Consider the following 27,500-nt stretch of genomic DNA (forward strand, 5'->3'; position numbering starts at 1 on the left):
TGTTGCGATCTGACAGAGAAAGAAAGACAGAGGCTGGTTGTCCCTGACGACGGTGCGCCGTGTTGCTAGGCAACTGCGCTAACAATGGGGCCCACCGGCAGTGTTCTAGAATGTGGGCGTGGCCTGAGGAGCCGAGGGGCGTGGCCTCCCGCGGGCCTGACGTCAGCGCCTCCGGATCCAACAGTTTCTGCTTCCAGAAACACAAAGTCTTCAGCCTGACGGCAACACGAGGCTCCAGCTTTCACCTCTAACTGGGAGGAAATGAAAAGGAGATGATCTGTGAGATTTAAAGTGAATCTTCCTCTAGTCTCTTTCTATAGCAGCTTCAACAACCAACACATCTACATTTATGGATGTTTTTCTTTCCACAATATCCTATTTAATTCCATTTAAAAAACTTTTTTATCCCCAAATATTTGTTATTTGGGGATAACAAATATTATCCCCAATAATATTTGGGAATATTATTGGGAGGGGCCAATAATATTCCCAAATATACTGTGGGATTACCACAGGGTGATTCCCTGTGGATCCAGAAGACAGATTGTGAATAATTGGTCTGAATGTTTCTAAACAAAATGATTCAATTCATGGCCTTCATTTCCTCCCAGATCTGAGGACGAATAGTTGGCCTTGCAATGCATCCGCTCCGGACCTTCTTTACTCCGACGCTCCTAAATAAAACCCAGTGGAACCAACTGTCGTCAGTCTCCTGGTTAGTAAAGTTTACGTTTGCGTTTCATTTATCCTCAGTGTTTCCAGAGCCTCAGAGCTCAGAGCGATCCGACGTCTTCGCCTCATTCTGATCGAACCAATTCTGATACTTTTCACCCAGAAACCTTCGATTTGTTCCACTTCATATGTGGAACCAGATTAGACCTGATAGTTCTGAAGTCAGTGTGAACATGCAGGCCTGTCACAACTTTATAACTTAACCAGGTTTTATATCTGCAGAGCAGCACCAGGTTCTGCAGGAAGAGCCACAAATCAGACGCCTGGAAGAAAAATGATGGAAGAAGCCAAAAATAAAGGGATGTACAAATGTAATTATTTTGATGCATAGTGTTAAATTCTGGCCAAAACTCAAATTTATAATACTTTAGGCTTCAGAGTCGGACATTAAGTAAATATTTTTGGACCAGAGAGTAAACTATAATAATTTAAATCCAGGATTTTCTTGCTAGGAGGAAAAATAACTAATAAAATATGAAGAGAACTCATCAGTAATCATGTATTGGTGCGAAAACGTAGTTAAAACTGTGGAAATGTTTTATCACTTCAGTTAAAAACAGAAAATCAGGCAGAAAGTCTTTCATATTTGGTTCATTCTGAATCAGTTTTCATCCACAGTCCTGGAGCTGCAGCATTAAGATGCATCAACAAACCATTGAAACCACAACAGGGAAACTGGTGGCGAACAGGCGGAAGCTGAGCTCATTCCTCAGGCGGGTAATTGGCTCGGGCCTCGGCGCAGATCCGCCCGCCCGCCGCAGATCCGCCAGCCCGCCGCTGATCCGCCCGCCCGCCGCAGATCCGCCAGCCCGCCGCTGATCCGCCAGCCCGCCGCAGACTGTGTGTTTAACAGCCAGTTAATCGCGCCCTGATGGGCTTAATTAGTGCAGCGGGGCCTCCGACTCCGCCGCTCCCCGGAGGCTCATTATCCCGCTCCGCTTCCTGAGGCCCGCAGGAGGCGGGCAGCCAGGCGCCATCTGCTGGCGAGACGCGCCAACTGCAGCTCATCCACCGGATCCATCCATGATCACAATGATTAATGATTAATCGATGTTATCTTTGTTCATGATTTCTTTTGGATATTTTTTCTTCTCCAGTTTGTTTGTTTTTACTGCTATTTAACTTTATACAGATTATTATTGTCAGGTTAAGATTTGTGATAAAGTCAGAGGTTTCCAAAGTGTGGCTTGGGGGCCATTTGTGGCCACAGGAACAACTCTGTGGACACAGAATGCTATCAATCTCCAGTGAAAACTATCATAAAATGAGAATTTCAAATTTAATTCTTCTATCAAAGACACAAATTAGTTTTCTTTTATTAGCTATGCTTTAATTTCATAATAAGTCGCTATAATCATCCAGAAACTTCTAACTCAAAAACTAAAGTCTAGAGTTTTTTTTTATTTTTTTTTTAAGAAATTTAATTTTTTTTATGCTGGAAAATTTTCTAAAACAAAATAAACTGAAAAAACTCAGAAAGGCTGGAGACCATCTGCATATTCAGACCAAATGTTTCAGTAAAATATTAAACCTTCATTTATTGGTGAGCATTTATACACAAATATTAGACTTTATCTTTAAGTTGCTGCACTATCTGGGAAGAGTTCAAAGGTCATTTAGCCTCCAAACAACCGCAGAGTCCCATCAGGTGAAAGGTCAAAGTTCATGGTAACTTTGCATTATAAATAGCAGAAACCTTCACAGCTATGAAGTGAAACAACAAGATGATTTTCAGATCAACCTTTTATTCAGGTGTCCTGACAGAGCCAGAGGTCCAAATGTCCACCAGAACCAGAACCAGAACCAGTTCCTGTGGCTCAGAGTCTCTGAGTTCACAAACATCAGTTCTCAACCTGAATCAAACCAAACCGCTGCTCGTTTCTCCAGATGTTTCCTGAACAGCTTCACACATTTCTTTAGGATAAAAAATTAAAAAGCATAAATATATTTGGATCAGAACACGATAAATGGGTCGTAGTCCCAGAATTTAAAGTAAAAAGCAGTCCGGACATTTAAAAACAACCTGGTCACTTTTCAGATCAACAAGAGACAAAAAACAGAAACAATAAAAAATAAAAACAAACTTTCTGGATTTATTTCTGTACATTTTCACCAGAATCAGGAGGAATTTCTCCAGAGAGTCGATCAGACGGCCGATTGTCTGACGGAGGTTCAGAGGTCATGTGGGAGGAGTTAGGGGCAAAGTCATAGGGGAGGTGGGCGGAGTCAAAGGAAATACTGTGAGGGGAGTCTGAGAGTCGGGTGGGGTCATGAGGGTGGAGGGTGGGGTCATGTGGGTGGAGGGTGAAGTCATGAGGGTGGAGGGTGGAGTCATGAGGTGGAGGGTGGGGTCATGTGGGTGGAGGGTGAAGTCATGAGGGTGGAGGGTGGGGTCATGAGGGTGGAGGGTGGGGTCATGAGGGTGGAGGGTGGGGTCATGAGGGTGGAGGGTGGGGTCATGAGGGTGGTGGGTGGGGTCATGAGGGTGGAGGGTGGGGTCATGTGGGTGGAGGGTGGGGTCATGAGGGTGGAGGGTGGGGTTATGAGGGTGGAGGGTGTAGTCATGAGGGTGGAGGGTGGGGTCATGAGGGTGGTGGGTGGGTCATGTGGGTGGAGGGTGGGGTCATGTGGGTGTATGCTGAGTGGCGTAGCGTTTGGACTCTGCTGTTGGTTCTGGTCCGGTGAGCCCGGCCCGGAGCTCGGATTGTTTCGGTTCTTTGAGTCGGACTCAGAGAGGTGAATCGGTTCAGAACGGGACTTGCACTGGGAACTGTTCTCTGATTGGCTGAAGCCGCTCAAGCTGAGGGCTTGTTGAGATGGAGGCGGAGCTAAGGCCTTGTGAGTGGAGGCGGAGTCAGAGAGCTGCGGGACGCCGACCTCCTGACCTCTTGCAGCAGCGGTGACGTCAGGATGGACGCCCCCTGGTGGCGGCCGCTCCGGTCGGAAAGCAGCAGCGCCGTGAAAGTTCAGACCTGAGAAGAAATCCCAGCCAGATGGACCGAGACAACCGACACCGACCCAAGGGGTCGGGCTGACCGGGTTCCTGCGGTGAGCCGGGTGGAGATCCGGGGAATGTGTGGAGGTCGCAGAGGTCAAAGGTAAACTCAGCTTCAAGCTTTCGCTGCTGTGGAATGACTCCATGGAGGGAAAAGAACCAAACCTAAGGCCGGGGAGCCGATCAGAACCGGACCGGGCCGGAAGCCTGGGGTTAGACGGCGACCCGCTGAGCTGGTTCTGGATGGTTGTTATGGGAGGAATGACGAGTGGGTTGAGACCCGGTGAGGTTCTGCCAGTCGGATTCGGGTCGGAGCAACGTGGCCCAACGTTTGGCGGGCCGGCGGCGCCGTGTGGCGGACTCCCAGCATCCTTGTGTTTGAGAGGCGGCGGTGTGTTCCTGCGGTACGACCCGACTGGACTGGCCCGCCGGAGGAGAGGCGGGACTTCCCGACCCTCCGTCCTCTCCAGTGGAGGCGGGACAGAGTCCGTGTTCTGCTGACAGCCGGTGGGAGTTTGGACCGGAACCTGTCCTCTCCTCCAGCCGGATGACTTCCTGCGGCGTCCGCTCTCTGTTCTCCGACAGGAAGCCGCCATCCTGGGACGGGTTCTGTCTCAGTGGAGCGATCCGGTTCAGGTCGTCCAGGATGGCCTCCAGCAGGTACCGGTCGGACGGGTCTTCTCTGCGGCCCGGTTTCTTGCCGTCGGCCTCTTGGTGGTTGTCAGACGTCTCCAGCAGCGACACGGCGTCCTCCGTGTTCTCGACGTCTACGTAGCTGCGATCGCCGCGGTCGCCTCGGCGCACCGCTCCGGACCGAACCGCCGCCTCCGACTCCGACCCGTCCGACCCGCGGTCCAGGATGTCGGCGGGCAGCTCCCCGACCTCCACGGCACCGCCCACTCCGGCGGAGGGAGCCAACGGGAGGGACGGGAGGTCGGAGAAGTCGATGGTCTGCTGGCTGCTGAGGGGGCTGCTGCTGCCGCTGTTGGTCTTCTTCTGGCCGTCATCATGGCTACTGTCGCTGTCCAGGGTGATGATGACCGGAGAGCTGAGACAGAAAACACCGTCAGGCAGGGAATCGAACCTTAAACACCGTCAGGCAGGGAATCGAACTTAAACACCGTCAGCCCAAAGTTCTGAGGTGGAGCGCTTATCGCATCGCTTGTCATTCATCCTGATACATTTCTTGTCATGATAATAATTCGATTTATTTTTATTGTGACAAATTCCAAATAATGTTCAAACCTCCTAAACATTTTTCTTCGTTCAATGAAAACATCAATACGTTAAATCAATCTGGAAATACTGTGTTCAGTTCTAATTCTACTGGAGACGATGCATCACAAACAGGAACGTTTGTGATGAGGCGTTTGTGTCTGTGGGACTGTAGTTGCTGCGACACAGTCACAGTACCGACCTAAAAAAGGAGCGGACCTCTCAGGGCTCCTCCCTCCAGCTTCTGTGAGGTTCACTGAAACAAAGCGGGTCGACCCGTTTGGGTCCAATGTTTTCTGTTCTGTTTTTATTCTCAGCAACAAAACAAGAACTTCCCTCAAGATCCTGTTGATCAGAAACGTATGGAGACCAAAACGTCCCAGATGTTTGAGGCTATAAAGTAGAACAAAATGGCTGCCAATGATTGGCTCTTTTAGAAAAAGTTCATCAGGCAAGAAATGTTTTTCTTCATCTTAAATGAAAAGATGTTATAAATTATTTGTGGCTTTTTGTTGTCCTTTTGATTCTGTGTCCTCCAGCTAACGAGTCTCTTTCTGATTGGCTGCCTGTCTCCCCCAGCAGGCGCCGCCATATTGGGCCAAGAAGATCAAAAAATATACTTGAAGGCAATTCAGTGCTCAAACGTTCATTTATTTAAGATGTTATGACTTTAAGAGCCTGGAGTTTTAAATGATGCTTTTCTGACATCCTGCTCCATCTAGCTGTGCTTCATTGCCACCTGTGGAATAGTATAAATTTTACTTTCTGTCAGAATGTGAAGCATTTAAAGTTTAGTTGTAGAAACGTCCTTTGAGGATTCATATTTGAAAATGATTCATTTTCAGATTATTCTGACATGAAAAGTGTTTAGAAGCGTCTGGACCGGGTTCTGCTGAAACAAACACAGTTCCTCTGATCAGAAGCTCTTTGAACTTCACCTGCTTCCTGTCATGTGACCTCACCTGGTGACCTGCGCCCCTGCGGTGGCGTCTCCGGTGGCGTCTCCGGCGGCGCTTGTGGGCGGACGGCTGCGCGGAGTCGATGGTTCCCTCGTAGACGATCTCCACGCTGGGACTGCGGTCGTCTCTGGACCTCCTGCTGGTCAGAACAAAGATCCAGAAACCGTTTTACTGCTGGGACCGAAAACCAGCACAAAAGATGGAAAAACACCGGAAAAGACTCAACACGTCCAACCCAGTTAGGACGGATGGACCCATCCAACACCATAAACGCCACCTCCCCCTCCAACAGGAAGTGTTTCTGACCTGCTTCCTGTCGTCAGACTGTTGTCCCGCCTCTCCGCCTCCCTGCGGAGCCGCTTCCTGCGCTCCCTGTCGTGCTGCCGGCCGCGGCTCGGCCTCCATGTCAGGTCCTTGCTGCTGTTCAGGTGGCGGCTCTTGTACTTCCTCTTCCCGCCGGGTTTCTCCACGTGATGCGGCCGCTCGGGGGAGCAGGGCGGGGAGGGCGGCGTCCCGGGGGAGGAGCAGAGCGGGGAGAAGGAGCGGGAGGGCGAGGAGGCGGAGGAGGTGAGGGGGGACACCTGGCTGAAGCGGAGCTCCCAGCCGGAGTCCGGCGGGCTCGGCGGCGAGGAGGCGGAGTCTGGGCTGGAGTCGAATGGTGACGGCGAGCAGCGGGACATCATGGGGGGGAAGATGGAGCGGTTGGGGTTGCAGAAGGTGCCGCTCTTCCCATGAGCTCTCTGCTCCGGTCCCGCCCACGCTGCTTCTTCTTCCTCCGCCGTTCGCTTTGCTGCTTCCTGTCCCTCTGGCGGCGCTCCGGCGGAGCTGGGCTGAGGGAGCAGACCGACTTCCTGCTTCGTCCAGAACTTTCTGACCAGGAACCGGACCGCCGGCGGGAGTTCGCCTCCTTCTGCTGCTCCGCCCTGAAGGCTCCTGAAGTGGAGGGAGGGATTATGGGTAAATAGGGAGCAGATGGGGGCGGAGTCTTATCAACCGTTGCTGAGCCAACTTCCACTTCCTCCTCCTCTTTCTTCTTCTCTCCCTCAACTTCCTCGCTGTCGGAGGACAGCTGCACCAGCTCCGGAGTTCTCTCAGCGATCGGCTTCTTGTACCCGACGATCAGGCACTCCTCCTCCTCCTCGCCGCGCGGCTCTGCTCCCTCCTGATTGGTCGGCTGCTGAGGAGCCGGGCTGAGCGGCGGCATGGTGAGTGAAAGTGGCGGCTCTGCTGAGGTGTACGACGGTCCCGGCGTCTCATCGTCCCAGCCGGACAGGCTGAGGCTGCTTCCTGTTTGAATTACATCATTGTGACTTCCTGTCACTGCCTCGGCTCTTCCTCCTCTCTCCTCCTCCTCCTCCTCCTCAGAGATGGCGATGACGGAGCTGCCGTCGGAGGGGCTGCTGAGCGGCTCCAGCTCCATGGCGGCGGCGGGCGGCTCGTACACGGCCAGCTGGTCGTAGCTCTCCATGCTAAGCGAGGAGCGGCCGAAGCTCACCAGCTCGTGCACAAAGTGCTCTGTGCGGGCCAATAGGAACGGCCGCAGGTCTTCTTCTAGGGCGGCGGCGTCCTCCAGGCCGCTGCGCAGGACTCGGGCGGTGATGGTGCGCAGCACCACGTCGCTGAGCGGGGCGTGCGGGCCCAGCAGCACCGCCAGCTCCCGCCGCAGCCAGCCGTTCAGCCGGGTCAGGTGGCCGGAGCCTCGGCGGAACGTCTCCGGTGCGACGCTGCGAGGTCGCCCCTGGTTACCGCTGACGCCCCGCACCCGGATCCCGCTCTGGTAGAGCGCCTTGCGGAACGCTGCGACCTCCCTCTCCCTCATCTGGACGGTGCCGCCCTCCCGCTGCAGCCGCTGCCGGACCGCCAGGCGGCACATGAGGCGGCGTGATGCGCGGGCGCTGGGGGCCGCCGCGCCCCGCAGGCCGGCCAGCTCCTCGCTGAACGCCTGCCGCCGCTCCTCGTCTCTCCTCATCATCTCCTCGGCGACCTCCTCCACCCGCATGTTTGTCCATGATGAGCTCCGACATGTCCAGGTGGTACGGCGACACGGGCAGCGGCGGAGAGTGCATGAAAAACTCCCACTCCCCGACGCGGTCGGTCGACCTGCGACCGCTCGCCGCCCGCTCACGCCTGCGCCGCCGCCGCACGGCGTCTCTGTCGGCCGCCACCAGGTGCCGTCTCAGCATCACCGAAGCTGCGCGCGTCCCCGCCGTCATGGCGGCCACGGTGGTGAGGAAGGTGCTAGCGGTGAGCTGGTTGGCGGCGCGTGGCGGCGGCTGCAGCGTGTACTCCTTGAAGTCGTCCTCTGCGCGCACTGAGTGCAAGATTGAGGCGAATGGCTGCTTGCAGAGCGGACACTCCGCCTTGTTGTGTGACCACTCCTGGATGCAGGGAAGCAGAAGCGGTGCAGGCAGTGGTCCAGGTACGCCAGGTTATTGAAGCGGTCCAGGCAGATGGGACACTTGGAGTCGGGCGATGCCTCGGCTGCCATGGCGGGTCTGGCGGCGCCGACGAGGTGGAGGAGGAGACGAGGCGGGGGGCGGCGGGGGCTGATGCCTTGCCTCCGTTTTTCCTTCTGCTGCTCCGTCGGCTCTCTCTGGTTCTGTCTGCCTCTCCCTCCAGAGCGCCTCCTGCTGGAGCGGATGCAGCCGCCGTGTTCCGCCGACGCAGCTTCATCCGAGTCGGCGCCATCACCTGAAGACGGAGACCCAGAGGCTCAGCATCACGTCCGGAACGCAGAACATTTCATCCACATTGGGAAAACTAGCATTTTAAAGTATTTATCTGTTTTTAATAGGGATGTATGATAGAAACACATTTATTATTGTTTACATCCGTAAAATTTGCACATGACGATTCATTTACTTTTCATCTACAGCGACAAAACGTCACAGCGCAACAGGTCTATAGAGGCATCAGTATCGATATGATAAATATAACCGGGCCAATATTAACAACCGATGATCATTTACATCGTATCGTTTTGTGAGCGTCATGCAGCGCAGGACTGTGAGGAGGTTCAGGGATATAAAGAAGGTAGCTGTGTGCCAGCTGTATGGTAGGGCTATATAAATATATATATACATAAATATAAAATATGTAGAATATTGTAAATATTAGTTATCAACCTTAACAGCAATATTTTTCATTGGATATCAATATCGGCCCAAACTTTCACATCAGTGCATCCCTAGATTTGAACTTAAATTTTACATTCCATGCAGGTATGTAAGGTTTTGTTGTATGTTTTGGTTGCATATTAATCTACTGTGTTTAAAGTTCTCTCTGTGCACTAACCTGATCAGAACCAGAACAGAACCACCGCTTTTCAGAGGAACACAATCACACATCCTAACTCACATTGGAAAATCTACACTCCCCTTTGAGGTCAGAATCTCTCAGATTCAAGATTGTTATGAATATTAAACACAAACTGAACGAACAACTCCTGTTAGCCTAAAGCTAACGAGCTACAATCAAGCTAACCTGTAAATACTTAAAGACACAGCATTTAACAATACGTCACTATTTTACACTAATTAAAGTTCATCTCTATACTGGTACATGTAACTGCAATCGGAGTCGTTACGTATTTAAAACCATAACTGTATTCCCTGCCTGACTGACACTCTGTTACCATGCTAACTCTGTTAGCTCCACAGACCTCAGCTGAAAAACCCGCAGCTCGCTCCTCCTCATCCGGGCCTTTCTTCCTTCTTCTCCGCGCCGGCAGCGGCATCCACCTTCAGCAGAGAGGGACCGGCGTCCCCCAGCTCAAAGGTCCAGATCCAGATCCGTTCAGAACCTGTGCAAAGTTCGGAACCCAAACATCAGCGCTGAATCGGCTGTTGTCCTAACTCCAGCTACAACCCAAACAGCGGGGCATGATGGGAAACCAACAGACGTCAACTCCTTCCCTTGTGTCAAAGATCGTCAAAGTTTAAGGAGGGCTCACTAACACAAGAAATTTATCAATGTTGTATAATATTATGTAATTCAACCATTTGCTGTTTCTGTTATCACATCTTTATTGTTACATAACTCTCCATGGTAGTTTACGTTTATTTGTTCTTTATTGATAAAGTTTTGGAGTCAACGTGATGTTAACGAAACTCTTAATTTAGCCTAATGGCGCCATTGTTTTTATATGTTCGAGAATAAGTTTAAGAAATATTTTAGGTTTCTTACATCCAGTGTACACCACAATAGTTTGTATCTTTTTTGTAGTATTTTAATTATTTATCCTAAATAGTTAGTCAATTTTATTTTATTTTCCAAGTAAAACTAGCTCGAAGTGAGACATCTTCTTCCGACCCCTTTCTTTAGTTACCATAGTAACGACTGTAGTCTTCTGTAACTGCTCCATAAAGGCAGTTTTCTCAGAGCACCGGAGCATTTAAAAGCCAGTTTAACGGTCAGTGTTTCAATGTAAAATAACAAAAATAATAATAATGTCAAAGGGAAAATATTTAAGAAGCTGATGTTTAAGCTGTAAACAAATCTTTAACTTACAGTTTACCCTCTTTGACACAAGATGGCGTCTTGGCGGCTGAAACGGTGTTTGAAATCAGCCGAAGAAGAAGCGGGACCGTCCGAGAAACATGGAGACTCTGAGCCGGAGGACCGTGGACAGGATTTACTCTGCGGTGAAACAGCTTTACCTGCTTTCAGATGATGTTGCTTCAGAATTGAAGGGTTTTCTGTTTATATCTGGGACACAGGGGACAGTTTCACATTTAAAATGACCAGAGAGAGAAGAAAATATCAAGAAATCTATGTGGAAATGGAGAGAAAAACATCTCAGAACCTGGATGTGCTGATCATAAACTGATCAATCAACTGTTTCTATGTACATTTGTGAGTTGTAGCATCGTTTGAGGCGAGCACGAAGCGGAAGTTAGCTTACGATTTGTAAATGGCTAAAGGGCAATTCCGCAGTTTTTCTGTAACTTGAGCCTCTTTAATCTGCTCTGATTTATAGACTGAAATACTTATTATACTCCATCCTCTCCTTCCCGTTTTAAAGCAACTCTCCACTATTTTAAACAAAAACAACCTGAGGAAAAACAATTGATTGTTTGTGGTATAATAATTACACGTGATTGAATAAATCCTGGATCAGAACCTAAACTTGTGAAAACTGCTGACCTCATACCTGATCTGGGGTGAAATCTTGTTGCAGTCTGGATTAAACATGCTTCACGTCTGGACTGTCCTGACCCTCTCTGTCCTGCAGGTCCTACTGGGTCTGGTGGTTCTGTCCTGGTCTTATGTGATCTACGCCAGCAGGATCGCAGCCTATTGGCTGCTGGAGAAAAGAAGCGCCCTGCTGCAGGAGGACTGACGGCGCGGCGCCGCAGCAGGTTGGTGCCGGGAGACCTTCTGGTTCTGGACCACAAACTACCAGCTGCAGGAATGAACCAACAGCTGGGTTCTGTTTGCGCCTGTCCTGGTAACAGGTTTGCTGGATGAAAACTGTCCCAGAAGTCAATGAGGTGAACAATAATATTGTTGTTTGGCGGCCATTTTTAAGTAACATAATGGTAATAATGGCATAATAATGCCAGAACATATTCTCAGAGATCAACAAACTTTAAATTCTAGTGAACATTTAAAACTGGAAAACATTTTGTTTCCAAAATGAACAAACAACAGAAACAACAAATAAAATGAAACATGAAGCCTCTGTAAGCTAATTTGTTTTTCATATCGATAAATCGTGCAAATGGAAATGATTGAGTTAGTTTTAATTTATTATGTAAGTGATTGATTTATGTGAGTTGAGCAAACAGGAAGAAGATCCTCCTTCAATGTCATTATTTTCCAGAAACTAATGACAAACTAAAGATGTGATGTCTGAGGCTGCACATGGAGGCTCTGTGTTGGAATTTAGTATAAAACCGGTTCTATGTGTTTCCCCTTTTCTCTGGTCACTTCATCTCTAGACCTTCAAAGCATGATAAATATGACGAGGAATCTTCTGGACGGGTTCAGGACGCAGCAGAGAGACGATCAGCGTCAGACTGCAGGACAGCAGCGTTCCTCAGGAACCAAACGATGCTCCGTACCTTCCAGGTGGATCTGAGCCGTGGAGCCGTCAAAGAAGACAGAAGCAGAGAAGTTGGACAGGGACACCTGGACAATGACTCCGGTTTGGTCCTTGGAGAGCTTCACACCGCGACCCGTCTGAACCGAGCCGTTGAGGGTCAACGGCGAGTCGTTGAGCTGCAGAGACACAGCGGACTGTCAGAGCTCAGAGGCTGAGCCACAGAAACCTGGAGGCCTGGAGGGTTTCAGAAGGTGGCGCCCCTGCTGGTGAAGCAGCAGCTGCTTCACCTACAAACTTCAGACTGCAGCAAACCTGAGTCAGCAGCTCTGAAATGGTTCTGAAATGGTTCTGTAACACGAGGAAAGCTTCACAATATGTGTTTAAATGAAAGAAAAAATGTTTTGTAGCATTAAAATCAATAAAGAAACAAAGTTTGATGAGAAAATATTTCTTTAAAAACCTGAGGCAGCAGATTTTAATATCCGGGTTCATTTCTCAGATCATCGTCACCAAAAGCCATTTATGTCTCAGTTTAGACACTGATCAGCTGAGGCATCAGGAACCTGTGTTGCTTTTTACTTTTTGAGCTTTTATTATGAAACCTCCTTCATCTTTATGATCCAGATGTTGTTTCCATGGAGACGGATAACAGGAAGTGGACATTTAGTCATTGTGAGATGCAGCAAAGCTTTGAGGTAGTTTGTTCAACATCTCTTTGTGTGTCTGGAAACGTCATGGATTATCACCACAGAGGAGACGGACGTTTTCCAGCAGGGGGCGCTGTTACATCATTTTAAAAATGTTTCTGATTTTCTGCAGCATCTTTGCATGAAATCCTCTGTCAGCCTCTCTGAGCATCTCCAGAGGGATCCAGGATGATCCGGGATGTTTTCCTGCTGAAGATGATAAAGTCGTGATGCTAGCAGGAGATCCTGCTGCAGATCGGTTCTGGAATAAACTGAATCCAGAACCGATCCCTCAGGCTCTGGAGGAACTTCCTGTCTGCAGCTCGATGTCATCCTGAACGCTTTGTGATTTCATTCAGAAAGGTTTCAGATCATGAAACAATATTCTGTCTGGAAAATTAAACCGGTTAAAGATCCACAGAGAGAAAACCTGGAAAAGTTTCACCTTTTTCTGTGAGCTGATTGGCTCTTGTGTCTCAGGTGTTTTCATCATTTATAAAAACACCTGATAATAAATAAATGTATTTATTAAAATAATAAATACATTTCTTACTATCTACTGCCTCAGGTTTTTAAAGAATATTTTCTCATCCAAACTCAGGTAATACATTTATTTATTGTATTATTATTATAAATAATAATATTATAAATATTAAATACATTTATTATTCATAAAAACAAACTGAAGACGATTCACAGCAGAAACCAAAACATCTCCAGTCAACCTGAGGACAGCTTCACACACACACACACACACACACACACACACACACACACACACACACACACACACACACACACACACACACACACACACACACACACACTCTCACACACACACACACACACCCTCTCTTGATGCGGCTGCTCAGATGTGTAAATGTTTCCTGAATGGGCGAGCGAGCAGCAGGCGGAGCTGGAGAGAGAGGTTGAGCACCCATTCAATCAGAAAACACTTCAACACACGTTGTGTTATCTGTAATTAAAACCCGGCTGTTTGGGGCCTTTCTGCATATCAATCAGCCTCTTTGTGTGTTTATGGGAATGGGTCGCATCGGTTCTGATCGTCTGCATCATCCTCTGCATTCATCCATTCAGCAAGCAGCTCGATTTAATCCTGATAAAATCATTTCATTAACCGAACCTGAGCTGCAACCAACATGAAAGATTCAAATAAATTCATAAATTCCATTTTAAATAAGAAAATTAACATTTTATGGCCTGAAATGCAAAAGCACAATTCCTCCAGTGAATGTTTGATCATCTCTAGTAAATCTGCAGATTAATTAAGGGATTATTTTATGGATTAACTGATTAATAACTGGATATTAGAGATTTTATTTACAGAATTAGAAACAGGTGAAGATAAAACTAAGATTTACAGAAATAGCAGGTTTTTAATCTTATCTCAGGTTCCAGCCGGATGGATCCAAAACATCCTGAAACGTTTCAGTTCACCTGGATTATCTCACCTGGATATCTCACCTGGATTATATCACCTGGATTATCTCACCTGGATTATATCACCTGGATTATCTCACCTGGATTATTTCACCTGGATTATCTCACCTGGATTATCTCACCTGGATTATCTCACCTGGATCCAATGATGCTGATTAGAGGCTTTAAGAACCTGGACCTGATGAGAGGAAGTGAAACATTCACACAAATTATAGATTAGGATGAATTAATTTTCATCCACAGAGAAAAACGATGAGATTGTTGGTTTGAGATAAAAACAGAAAATTCTTTATTTCTTTGTAACACAAAATTAAACCAAACATTTCTGCTTTATTTTATTTTATTGCTCTGAGGTAATCTATTAACTATAAAGAAGAAATTATCATAATTTGATTATTTTAAAAGCTTTAAATCATCTGTGAATAATTATGAGATACTGAAAGATAAACATTCATTATTTTCTAATTTTTATAATATGCAATAATTAATATTTTATTCAGTTCTATATGACGTTTATGTATTATAAAATTAATGCACATAAGAACCAATGCATCTAAAAATAAACTATCTAAATAAATAATTTTTGAACGATTGAGAATATTCATGATTCTTAATAAACTAAACAGAGAATTCAGACCAGGCTAAAAAATTACAATAAAATCAAAATATTATGAGAATAAAGTTGTTTGCAGTAAAATGAATTTATGAAGTTAAACTCTGGTTTTAATTTATTATTTTCTGGTCATTTTCTGACTTTATTCTCTGAATTTTGTTGTATTTTTTTTATCCTGGTCATGAAGCTCCGTCCTAATAAACAGCCAAACTAATTGAATAAATTCACAGAAGGTTCTAGACTTTTCCTCTCTTCTGCCACAGGAAGAGTTTGAAACTCGGATCGTCGGCGGTGAAGTTCTGGATCAGGCCGGATCCATGAGCAGATCGTCGCTGACGAACCCCGGCACCAGGAACGGATCCTTGTCTGGTTCCGTGTTGGGATTGGCCCTGCTGTCCGGCCCAGTCGTCCTCTTGCCCTCCAGCCAGTAGGTCACCATGTCTCCCTTGCCCTGCAGGGAACAGGGGGACAGGTCCAGTTACTGGGCGGCCTCCAGTGCTCCCAGCAGCAGCCTGACTGGATTCTGGTGGAGGGCTCACCTTGACCTGGAGCGTTCCTCTGCACTCCAACACGTAGCCGCCGATCTCCTCCAGCAGGTAGAAGGCGCTGGAGCTGCACTGGATCTTCAGGGCTGGACGGACACAGAGGCAGCTTCTTAAAGGGCCATACCACCTAATTCAGGACGGCGTTCTCTTTCTCTCTGCACTGCATCAAATCAACCAAACCCTGTTCCCCTCCTGGCCTGTGGGGGCGCTGCACCAAGAACCACTGAAGACACTGAGCACAACTTCCTTCTTCACCAAAAGGAAACAAAAATGGAGGCATCAGATTTTATTTTGCTTTAGTCTCTGCCTAAAGACCAGGAGCCATTTCTCCCACTAGGTTAGCATGTGTGTTTTGTATTTACCAGAATGCCATGCTCTGTAGCCAACTTCCTGTTTGTGGAGCAGTTTCTGGTCTGCTTAGCATTCACATATGCATTCAAATCACACCAGAGTTCACATCAACCAACCCAGCTGAGGTTTGTAGTGGACCAGATTTCGTTTACTCATTCACACCTCCCCAAACGAACTGGACTTTCTGGACGAATGGACTGGAGGTGGATTAAACCGAACTAAACAGAGTTAGAATGCAGCCTATAAAACCTGATCTGATTGTGCAGTTTGGTCGTACCCAGGCTGGTGGACTCCATCCTGGACGACGTGTTGACCGTGTCTCCGAACAGACAGTACCGAGGCATCTTGGTCCCCACCACTCCGGCCACCACCGGACCTGAACGGAGAGAGACGTTCAGAGAACAACTCATGATCGGTTTCAGCTTCCCAGCCGTCTGCACGCGCACCGGAGTGAATCCCCGCCCGAATCTGCAGCTGCATGCCGGGTTTGTGGGGAATCCTGAAGGTGCGACAGACGGCGACCAGATCCAGAGCCATGCTGGCGATCTCTGAGGCGTGAAGGATCCCGTTCTCCTGGGGGACGCCGGACACCACCATGTCTGCACAGGGGGGCCAAAACAGAGTTAGCTCACAGGCTAGCTCTGAGTTAGCTTCCAGGCTAGCTCTCAGAGTTAGCTCTAAGAGTTAGCTCACATGGTTAGCTCTCATAGTTAGCTCTCAGAGTTAGCTCCCAGGCTAGCTCTCAGAGTTAGCTCTAAGAGTTAGCTCACATGGTTAGCTCTCATAGTTAGCTCTCAGAGTTAGCTCCCAGGCTAGCTCTGAATTAGCTTCCAGGCTAGCTCTAAGAGTTAGCTCACATGGTTAGCTCTCATAGTTAGCTCTCAGAGTTAGCTCCCAGGCTAGCTCTGAATTAGCTTCCAGGCTAGCTCTAAGAGTTAGCTCACATGGTTAGCTCTCATAGTTAGCTCTCAGAGTTAGCTCCCAGGCTAGCTCTCAGAGTTAGCTCCCAGGCTAGCTCTTAAAGGTGCATGGAGGATGGTCAGGTTGTGTTTCTGCTCTCACAGGCGTCTCCGATGGTTTCCACCTTGTAGACGTCGTAGTTGTCGATGATGTCGTCGAACGTTGTGTAGAGCTTGTTGAGGAAGTCGACCACCTGATAGGGAGTGCTGCTGCTGGACAGCTGGGTGAAGCCGACGATGTCGCTGCAACCGACCGGAAACAGCATCAGGCTGCGATCACATCTCTGACATCAACCCAGAGTTTTAGCTGACTCACATTTCCTTCATGCTGCGAGTTAAAGACTTTTGTGAGAACCGGACACAGAAACGCAGAAGAAGAACGTCTACACAGCAGTAAAGATGGCCGCCGCCGTCTGTGGATGGATTGTAAAGTCATTCAGAGCCGACAGCATCGGATCATCAGACATGGAAGCCAAGAAAAAGAGCGTCTCTGTTGGAGCGTTGATCGCAGCTTCTGACCCGGTTCTGACCCGCAGAACTGGACTTCAGATTCAGGTGTCGTGCCTCTGGTAAGGCACAGACCCACCAGGTGATGAGGCTGTTTGCTAAATAAGTTCTGCAACGCGACACTTTCTGATGTAAAACTTTCATGGACGTTCGGCTGCTGATCTGCAGGAGTTGAAGGAGAAATGATACCTGAAGAAGACGGTGGCGCTGACGTAGCTCTGAGCCTGAGACTGTTTCCCCTGACGCAGATCATCAGCTACCTGCTTAGGAAGCATACCTGCAGGAGACACACACATTCAGACAGGTGGAGGACAGGTGGGGGACAGGTGAACAGGTGGACGACAGGTGGACAGGTGGGGGACAGGTGAACAGGTGGACGACAGGTGGGGGACAGGTGAATAGGTGGAGGACAGGTGAACAGGTTGAGGACAGGTGGTGGACAGGTTGAGGACAGGTGGAGGACAGGTGGAGGATGTCCATGCACGGTGGCCTGGACATCTGCTCTGTAAAACAAGGAACCTGAACTGCTTCCCTCAATGCCTGTAAAGTTCAGACTGAGATAAAACGCCGGGTTCAGGAGTTTAACCGGAGGAAGGATCATTGATGATCGATCCACAGGAAACTGATCACTTCCAGGTGATCTCTGCTGCACTCGAGGATCTTACTGTACAGCAGCCGGTCGGTTTTCTGTTTCTCCAGCATCAGATCCTGAGTCCTCTCAGCCACCAGGACCTCCAGGTGTTTGCTGTACTTCTCCATCTGAAACCAATCAATCAATCAATCAATCAATCAATCAATCAATCAATCAATCAATCAATCAGATCCTCCAGTTTGAATCTTCATAACATTCAACAGGCCTTTTCCAGCTAACAGAACATTTAAGTTCATTTATTTTTTCTGCAAAAATGGTCAGACATTAAATCTAATCTAAAAACACAAAATCTCACCAACTGTCCTTTCTAGCGTAAAAAGTTCACTTGACATAAAACTAACAGAAATAATTTCTGACTAAGACAGAAACTTGTTTTAGGCAATAACTCCTGAATTTGATGATTTGAAGCGGCGTGTTTTGCTGATCTACCAGGTTCATCATCATGTCCACTGGGTGACTTTGACCGGGTTGATCCGGTGAACGACTTCTTGACTTGATCAAAAGTGGGTCGGTGGGCCGGGTTGTGGGAGCGGCAGCGACGGATCAGCTTCAATAAACCAGGCGGCCAGGAGAGGAGAGGCGGTCAGACGAGTCCGTCTCAGTCTGTAGACTGAACTGTTTGTGGTCTCACCTCTGCGTAGTCAGCAGGGCAAGGACAGGCGCTGTCAGCCTTACTGGAGATCAGCTCAGGCAGCGGCGGACACCAGGCGCTCTCCAGGGCCGCGTCTTCAGGCTGCAGAGGGAGAGATACTTTAACGATTCCTTCAACCATGAACGGTGCGATCGGGAGCAGCAGCAGCTTACTGGGACCGGTCGCTGCGAGTCGCTATTTCCAGAAGGATGATGGAGTAACTGGGAGGGAAATCCACAGCTGATCAGTTTCTGTCTGCAAAACTTCAACTCAAACATTTTCAGGAGCTTTGATTTCAAAATAAAACCTCAGATTTCTATCAGGTCTGATTTTAATCTGTTTCAGTTTCTTTTCTAAAAGACAAATGATATAAAACATTTTCAGAAAGTGGATTTTCAGTCGTTCACTCTGTTGGAGTATTAATGTCAGGCTACAAGAAAATGTTTGTAACATTAATAGAATTACAAACTAATTTTACTAGAAGTTTCTCTTAAAATGATTATAAACTATTTTAATTTAAAAAGTTCAGATAATACATTTTTGTTTTCTGCATGTTTTATAATATTTCTGCTTTATTCTCTAAATGTTATAACATTATTCAATATTCAAGAACCAAAAATTCAATAAATCAATAAAATAGTTTGACCCTCAGCCTGATTGTCAGCAGTTATTTCTTGTTGAGTTGTGACAGCTGGTCTAAACTGGTCATAATGGGAACCATCATAAACCTGAACACGTCTCCAGCGAGTGTCGGCTCCATGCTGGAGCTCTGAAACTCGGGCGGCATGTAGACGTCCAGGAGTCTCCGCTGGTAGGAGGACAGAGGCTCGGCCGCGTCGTCCCGCCGGTAAACCCTCAACCCGAAGTCTGGAGGCAGAACAAACACTGAAACCCCCTTCAGAGGGAAGAGCTGATGGACAGAAGCCTCACACTTCATACAACGATACAGCTGTCACTATTAGTCAGTTAACTAGTCAGTTATCTATAGGATTAGACAGGGATTGCAGTGACTGTTAGTCAGTTAGCTAGTCAGTCAACAGGTTAGCTACTGACTGAATTTCATCTGCATATCTCTGAAAAAATGGCTAAACTATTTCTGGCTGAATTATTTCTGAGACTTTTGTGCAGCGGATGAGAAATGAGTTGTGATCCGTTTAAAACGGGTCAAAAGTGTCGGATGTGAACACATCCAGATTCTGGCTTTTTAACCTCTTTGGTTGTGAAGGTTTAGTTTCTGCTTGGCTCCCATCAACACAATGTTTACTGCAGTTTGTAAAGGTTCAATCAGAGCTGAATAACACCATGATCTCGACTCGCTTTGAAAGCATCGACGTTTAGATATGTGTGAGTTTCTATAATTGTCCTGCTGGACGCAGAGACAGCAGCTGCTGGACGCAGAGACAGCAGCTGCTGGACGCAGAGACAGCAGCTGCTGGACGCAGAGACAGCAGCTGCTGGACGCAGAGACAGCAGCTGCTGGACGCAGAGACAGCAGCTGCTGGACGCAGAGACAGCAGCTGCTGGACGCAGAGACAGCAGCTGCTGGACGCAGAGACAGCAGCTGCTGGACGCAGAGACAGCAGCTGCTGGACGCAGAGACAGCAGCTGCTGGACGCAGAGACAGCAGCTGCTGGACGCAGAGACAGCAGCTGCTGGACGCAGAGACAGCAGCTGCACCTGTTATCTTGCACACCCAGCGGTCGTCCAACACGCAGTTCAGGGACTTGAGTCGGCCATGACAGATCTTGTGCTGGTGGAGGTACGACATTCCCCTGGCGATGTCTGTGGCGAAGGAAAACCTGGCGGCCACAGCGAGGGAGAGTCATCATCACGCCAACAACACTCAGAAGCTGCTGCAGCTGCAGGGTGCTGCAGGTGTTGCTGCAGGTGCTGCTGCAGGTGCTGCTCACCTGAAGCCCCAGTTCAGGGGGATCTCCTCGTTCAGGAGGACGTCATGGAGGCTTCCCTTGGGGCAGTACTCTGTTACTATTGCGACGTTGGGCACGTCGATGCATCCGCCGATGAACTTACACAGGTTGGGATGGTCGAGTTCCCTGATCAGAGGACGGAGTCAGAGATGTTTGCAGCTCAGGGACAGTTATTGGCTTGTCTCTTACCGGACTTGTTTGACCTCCTGCCTGATGGTTTTGGACAGAGAGAAGGTTTTGGTTTGGATCTTTTTGATGGCCACCGTTCTGCCGTCGCTGCAGAGAGAGAGACGGTTTAGGCAGGTTGAATCAAACTCATCTGCAGTTTGGGAAACATTTCAAATGTTCTTAAAGGGCCGGAACGTATCGATTTTTATGATAATAAATGTATATATCCAATAAGTTCTGCTATAAATACTGAACAGATTTTCACTTTGATCTGTCCCTCCAGAATTATTGATTGTTTAATGTGATTACTTTCAAGATAAAAAAAAATCACTGATTCTCTGGAAATAAACTAGCAAAGAATTTTCAATATTTTTGATGTAATTATTTGGTTGCTATAGTCAGAGTATTACCACTTCAACATATATTTAACCAAAGCAAAAAGTATCCGTCCAAAAAATTAGTCAAGCCTGAAAAGGTAAAAAGTCCTGAAGAATAAAATCAGAAATTACATCAACAGACGGATCAGAACATAAAGTGGAAATTTTGTTATTTTAAAGACCAAAGTAATGATAATTCATGTAAGTAAAATCACAAACTGTAAGTTAACATCAGGTAAGACTTAGTCAAAGTAAGTAATACTGCCACCTGCAGGTGGGGGCTATTATCTGCTTAACCCAGATCATTGATTTGATTGATTGATTAACCAAAAGATTTTACAGAAAATTAGCAATAAACTCACAATTATACATTAGAGAAATATTTTGTACGTTTGCAAAATCCTGGAGGGACTGATTGATGCAATTTAGTAAAATACAGATAAAAATGGTTTTAAGCATAAAACTATTATCTTTAAGTTTTATTGATGTTTCTCTCTGGAGTCTAGAGGGCCTCATAATCAGCTACGGCGGGCCGTATTCGGCCCCCGGCCCTCAGTTTGATGTGCGTACTAAATGCCGTGCAGGTGAACGGCGCCCTCCGGCTGGCCGGCTGCGCGCTGCAGGAGCTGATGGCCGTCACACAGCTGATGTTGCTGTCGTGTCCGGGCGGGACGCTCATGATGCTCCCCATGGTCAGCTGGGCCTCCGGATCTACGATCAGAACACCCAGCGTCAGGTCCAACTGGACCCGGTTTAGGTCCAGTTCTGACCCGGTTCCCCTCCCGGCTCGGATCACTGGTACCTTGTTTGATCGTGGAGAAGTCGATGATCCAGCTCTCGTCCCACAGCAGCTTCTCCTTCTGGTACTTCAGCCACTGCAGAAACAGATTCCTGACTGGTTTCTGTTTCATGCTGAAGGAATCGTTTGTTGCGGTTTGTTGTGGTTTGGTTTGTTTTGGTTTGGTTTGGTTTGGTTTGGTTTGGTTTCTCACCACTGCCGTCAGGATGAAGGACAGGCAGAGCAGGCCGAGCGGCAGGCCGATGGCCACCTTGGTGCTGGGACTCATGGGACATTCGCCGCAGTCAGCTGGGCAGGTGGAGCAGTTCTCTCCATCCTCACAGGTTTTATCTCCACAAACTGGAGGAAAGCAAAGTTCACTTATTCAGATCAATCTTGTTGATCAGTTTTTGTTGCTTCATTGCCAGACGGACCGACAGCCGGCAGGACGGTGCTCTTGGCCTCCAGCGCCGCCTGCATGGTTCCCACCCGGATGTGAGCGATCAGCGAGGTCAGACCCGGATGGAACAGAACCACCTGCAAGACGACGCGCAGGGATCAGGAGGTGTTCACAAAAATAATCATTTATGATCCAAGTACCAGGAAATACGTTCCTGTTATGGTTTAATTATGTAATTTAACATATTTAATTTCTGATTGTAATCTGGGTTTCTTTTCTAAAAATTAATTAGAAATGACAGAAATTATTTTCAAACTGGCTTTTTTCAGACATCCGGTGTTATTACAGCCAGACTTTAATTACAGGAATATAGTCAAAATTTACCAGAAAAAAGTTCTTCAATGAGAAAAACTTGGATTTTTTGTCCTGGACTTTTCAGAAATTATTATTTAATTATCCTAAATGTTTTCTTTATCCTCGGGAAGAAAACATTTTTGCCTGAGTTTATATTTTGACCTGAATTCAACGTAGAATCTGTGAAAAACAAGATGGCCACTGTGGAAAACAAGATGGCCGCCGTGGACATGCTGACGTCACTGAAATATGGAAACTCAAGGAAAGCTTTTGTAAAATAATAAAATACAGCAATTATTCAAAAACTAAAAACATTATAAACTTCTTTATCACCAACCTAAAAAACTCCTGAAATGTAAAGTCGTGAATCATCAGCATGCGGCGACATAAACAAACATTTTACTTTTTAAATTTTGATGGAAATTTTTTTATAAAAACTTTAACATAATTTATCAGTTTTTCTTAAACATTTAAATTCTACTGCTGGTTTTGGCGTTGAGCTTTTTTTCCATTTTGCTCTTTGGTTATTAAAGTCGATCTGGTTTCATGTGTTCTGGATGTGCTGCTGCTGTGGCGCTCAGGTCTGCTGGCCTTGGCGGTCCAGTTGGTCTGGCTCATCTTCCCAGTGGTGGAAACGGTGTGAGTGAAGATTTTACCGTCGTCAGGAATCCAGGGGCCACAGATGCTCTCAGTCTGAAAACAGAACCAGCAGGTTTAGAAAATAAACTTTCATTTCTTTGTCCTCAGATCTAAACGCTGTAAAACACAAACATGGACATTTTTATAAATGATCCACTAATTTAGGACAAAAGATAAAGATGGAGGAGAGATTTTTATTTTATTATGAGTTCATTTTAATATGCATGTGAAGAATTTTACCAACAGAACCTCCCGGTCCACCGTGGTACCAACAGAACCTCACCATGTATCCCATTGGACAGGAGTGGATGTTGGCATGATGGATGCAGCAGTTCTCTCCGTTGGCCTCGGTCCAGCTGGACGGACAGTCTTGTTGTTCACAGAACCGTCGGGCCGAAGCAGCTCCGTTATCGAGCTAAAGACAGAACCACCAGGTTAGGAACCGCCTCCAGAACCGCCAGGCGGTTCTGGACCCGGCTGACCTGTGGGAGAAGATGCGGTTCTGGACGGCCCAGTGGTAGAAGGAGTCGGGGCCATGACGAGTAGACGACGGTGAAGACCTGGCCGGACTTGACCAGTTCTGGAGGCCTCAGCAGCCAAGACATCTCCATCCCTGAGACAGGAAACGATTCAGCACAGAAACATGGAGGCTGCAGGCCGATCTGCTGCTGCAGGTTGATCTGCTGCTGCAGGCCGACCTGCTGCTGCAGGCGGATCTGCTGCTGCAGGCCGACCTGCTGCTGCAGGCGGATCTGCTGCTGCAGGCGGATCTGCTGCTGCAGGCGGACCCTGCTGCTGCAGGCGGATCTGCTGCTGCAGGCGACCTGCTGCTGCAGGCGGATCTGCTGCTGCAGGCGGACCTGCTGCTGCAGGTGGATCTGCTGCTGCAGGCGGATCTGCTGCTGCAGGCCGACCTGCTGCTGCCTTCACACTAACACTCACAAATACGAACCGGAGCTGCAGGACGACGACCTGGAGAAACATTTATACAGTTAACTCAGCTTCTTTCAAATATATATATATTATTCTTTATTTGTTCTGTTCTATGAAAGTTAGATACACAATTAAATTACAGAACATTCTCCAAACAGAAGAGAAAAAGATTTTCCCCCCCAAAAATGAATCAATCAATAAAATAGAGCCTTGTTGATTTTATTAATTATTTCTAAACTCATTTTTTTTGCTCTCCACTCATTAAATGTTTTTTTCACTCAAATTAGAATAAAAAAATCATCTAAAATGTAAGTTACTGCAACAAAACTACAATAAACTGTACAGTTTTATAGTAAACAAGCAGCTAAACTCCATTCAGTTAATTATTCTGTATTTAATGCAGGTCTGAAGCTGCGTCTCTGATCGACCTCTGACCTCCGCAGTCGATCATGTTGTACTCGTCGGGTCGGTCCAGAGGCCAGCAGTCGTACTCGCTGTTGTCCAGGTCGTGCCAGCAGAACCCGGACTGGACTCGGAAAACACAAACCTGAAGCAACACGACACAAAACACATCAGAGATCAGAAACGAAATATTCCTCCAATGGCTTTAAAACTAAACTGGATTAGAATTTTTTAAATAAACATTTTTCAGCAATAAAAACTGATGTATTCAGATTTATCTCTAGAAAACAAAAACATCTTGAAATGAAAAAACTACATGAAATAATAAGAATAAAATCACATAATTCCTGTAAATCAGCTGCTTACCCACAGCAGAGACCAGAACCTGAGCCGCTTCATCATGATGCTGCAGCTGCTGCTGCTGCTGCTGCTGCTGCTGCTGCTGCTGCTGCTGCTGACAGAAACCTGCAGCTTCTGAGCTCCTGCTGAGGAAGAGGAGCAAGAGGAGGAGAGGAGGAGACCCATGGTGAACCCCACAGCGCCCTCTGCTGGTGGAAACTGTCTCTGCATGATGAGGAAATTCAAATATACCTCTTGGTTCTCTCCTAATTCAAATGAAAACTTTACATTTTATGAAAACAGAACTGACCGTTTGCTCCTGGATAATCTGAAGCTGAGAAGAACGAACATTAGAAACATTTCTGAAGAAATCAACATCCATAAATCATCTTCTGTTCTCTGTTTTCACTCAGGATTTTGATCCATTTTTCTGAAGATTGGAACATGAATGTCAGGCTGGAGGCGCCAGTAGACGGTAAATTAGTAATTTATGGGGGGATTTTCCTCCTCCAGACCTGCAGGGGCGCCACTGAATCGCTGCTCAGTGTTTTTAACTGTTGAATAATCTCAGTTTAAAACACAAAAACACAGAAACTTCATCTATTCAGAACAATTTTAGAGGGAATATTTAAAGTTTTAAATGATATTCTGATTCTTTGAAGCCGGCTCTAAAGACGTTTTTTCTGTTTTTTATTTTTATGGAAACTGAATTTCTATATCAGCCTGTAAAATAAAAAACAGATGAAATTTTTATGTTTTTATGGGATTTTTTATTGATATGGTGTCTGTTAAACGAATGTCCCATCCTTTTGGTGAAGGTATTTCTGATCCTTAAATGATTCTTTGTTTAGTTTCCATTGAAAGTTTCTCCTGGTTCAGTGATTTGGTGTTTCTGTTGATTTTATCTCTACTTTTTTATTTATTTTATATCATATAAAATACTGCAAGAGTCTTTTATTTTCTATGTTAAGTTTTTTCCTTTCATGAAGTTGAGGTTATGTAAAATCTTCATAGAAAAGTTCTCCTGGTTCAGCCCGCGTCTCGTTCCTGGATGCAGAGATCGACCCCAAACCCAATGGTAATGTTTTATTTTCTCATCAGGATTAATTTTCCCATTCTGTTGTTGTGGCTCGGAAGCTTCTGTGTTTGTCTCTCTATGAACTCTGCAAACTTTATTCTATAGAAAGTTTGTCTTCATCTGGAGTTTCTCCTTGTTTAAAGTGAGCTGTTCCTCTCTACTGTCGCCCATGTGCATCATCACCGTCATCAGCAGGAACTATTCTAGATAAATAACTTTTCACCAAGTGTTTAGTTGTTACTGAAACGATTCATTGTGATCAATAGATTTTTGAAATAATGACCAACTAATTTAGTAATCGGTTCATCTTTAAATGGAAAAATCTCATCATGTGTTCAAAGTTAACTTTATCTGCTTCAAAATCTGAAACAAATCTCATATTAAGCACCTTTGCTATCTAGTTACTGATCAGTTAATCAATAATGATCCATACTGGTGGAACAGTGGAGCAGAAAGAGTCGAGCTTTTCAAGGATTATTTTTCTTACGGCACTTCAGGCAAAAAGTTTATTTTCTAGTTTAAAAATATGAATATATTTGTTTATTTGCATCTTTAAAAAAAAAAAAAGGTTTCAGTGGTGAAACAGAAAGTCTGACCGGTTTTGTATCGATTAATCGTCAGGAGTTGATTAATTGTTGCAGTTTTGTTTTGGGATCTAAAATGATCTGGACCGTGTTTCAAGAGGTCCAAAAGGTTCTGATTAGAACTGGGTTCCATAAACATCGCCTCTAAAGCGGATGAAGGGTTCTGGTCCGGGTTCTGGTCCAGGTTCTGGTCCGGGTTGCTGCGGTTCTGGATCAGCTCGGAGTCCTGCGGCCCGGGGCGGTGGGTTCGGTGGCTCCAGGGCTCACGGTACCGCCCTCTTTGGGTTCGGGTTTCAGGCCGCCCTCTGCGGGGGAACCGCATGTTCGGTTCGGGTTCGGGCGCATTTCCGGGAGGAAACAACAAAAACAAATCAGTTCCTTTGTTCGAACCGGAGCGGCACGCGACTCACCGGCACCAACAAGCGACCAATCAGAGGCGGCCGGAGCGACCCGGGAGGACGGAACCCGATTCTGACTGGGATTAATGGTTAAACTGGGTTTGTTGCAGACAGGAGGTTCATCTGACCGGCTGGAGATTCACAGCATGTCAGGAAACTGGATTCTCCTCGGATGAACACTGGGAGCACTGGGAGCACTGGGACTGGAAAACCTCCCAGTTCTGTAACCACAGGAAGGAGGATGCTGGTTCTGGTTCTGGTTCTCCTGTCCGGGTTCTGGATGGCGATCCAGGGACAGAGTCTGGACCACGACAGGTCTGGAGACTTTTATTATTATTATTATTATATTATTATTATTATTATTATTATTATTATTATTATTATTATTATTATTATTATTATTATATCTCCTCACTGTATCAGCTATAGAAATAAAATAATTTTTTTTAATGTTTGACAATAAATATTTAGTACATTTTATTTTGTTGCTTAAACATTTAAATGCATCTTAACATAAGTTAATTATATCTTGAATAATCACAATTAATCATATGATTAATTTTTGAAATAACTAATTCATCTGTTTCACTGATAACTGAAGTCAACTGATTCTAAAAGGGACATTTAGTGAAACGCAGTCGGAGCAGGAAGCAGCAAACTGTGCAGGAAAAGAAACATTTCAAACATTTCAAACATTTCAAACCCAAAACGTTCTTTGTTCCAGTTTTAGCTTCACTGTTCAAATTCTGTGAACAGAAAATGAATCTCCA

The 27,500-nt window shown here is 46.5% G+C and overlaps 2 protein-coding genes and 2 pseudogenes across 2 annotated transcripts; 1 reads left to right on the forward strand and 3 right to left on the reverse strand.

Moving 5' to 3' along the window:
• Positions 1-3,930: 3,930 nt before the first annotated feature.
• On the reverse strand, positions 3,931-6,581 carry LOC129355876 (uncharacterized). The gene is made up of 3 exons (XM_055025498.1): positions 6,179-6,581; positions 5,905-6,037; positions 3,931-4,775 (listed from the first exon to the last, which is right to left on the reverse strand). The coding sequence occupies exons 1-3, from the start codon at positions 6,579-6,581 to the stop codon at positions 3,941-3,943; spliced, it is 1,371 nt and encodes a 456-aa protein (XP_054881473.1). The 3' UTR covers positions 3,931-3,940.
• On the reverse strand, positions 6,472-8,080 carry LOC129355884 (E3 ubiquitin-protein ligase Topors-like). Its single transcript, XM_055025503.1, has one exon. It carries the CDS (start codon positions 7,898-7,900, stop codon positions 6,581-6,583), a length of 1,320 nt encoding a protein of 439 aa, XP_054881478.1. The 5' UTR covers positions 7,901-8,080; the 3' UTR covers positions 6,472-6,580.
• A 6,605-nt stretch (positions 8,081-14,685) lies between these two features.
• Positions 14,686-22,161, reverse strand: LOC129355877 (atrial natriuretic peptide receptor 1-like; annotated as a pseudogene).
• Positions 22,162-26,702: 4,541 nt separating this feature from the next.
• The window catches only part of LOC129355883 (nephronectin-like), a 15,894-nt pseudogene continuing 15,096 nt past the window's right edge, over positions 26,703-27,500 (forward strand).

Source organism: Poeciliopsis prolifica, unplaced genomic scaffold (genome assembly GCF_027474105.1).
Source record: "Poeciliopsis prolifica strain line A6 unplaced genomic scaffold, Auburn_PproV2 SCAFFOLD149, whole genome shotgun sequence".
In the NCBI taxonomy this organism is placed as follows: domain Eukaryota; kingdom Metazoa; phylum Chordata; class Actinopteri; order Cyprinodontiformes; family Poeciliidae; genus Poeciliopsis; species Poeciliopsis prolifica.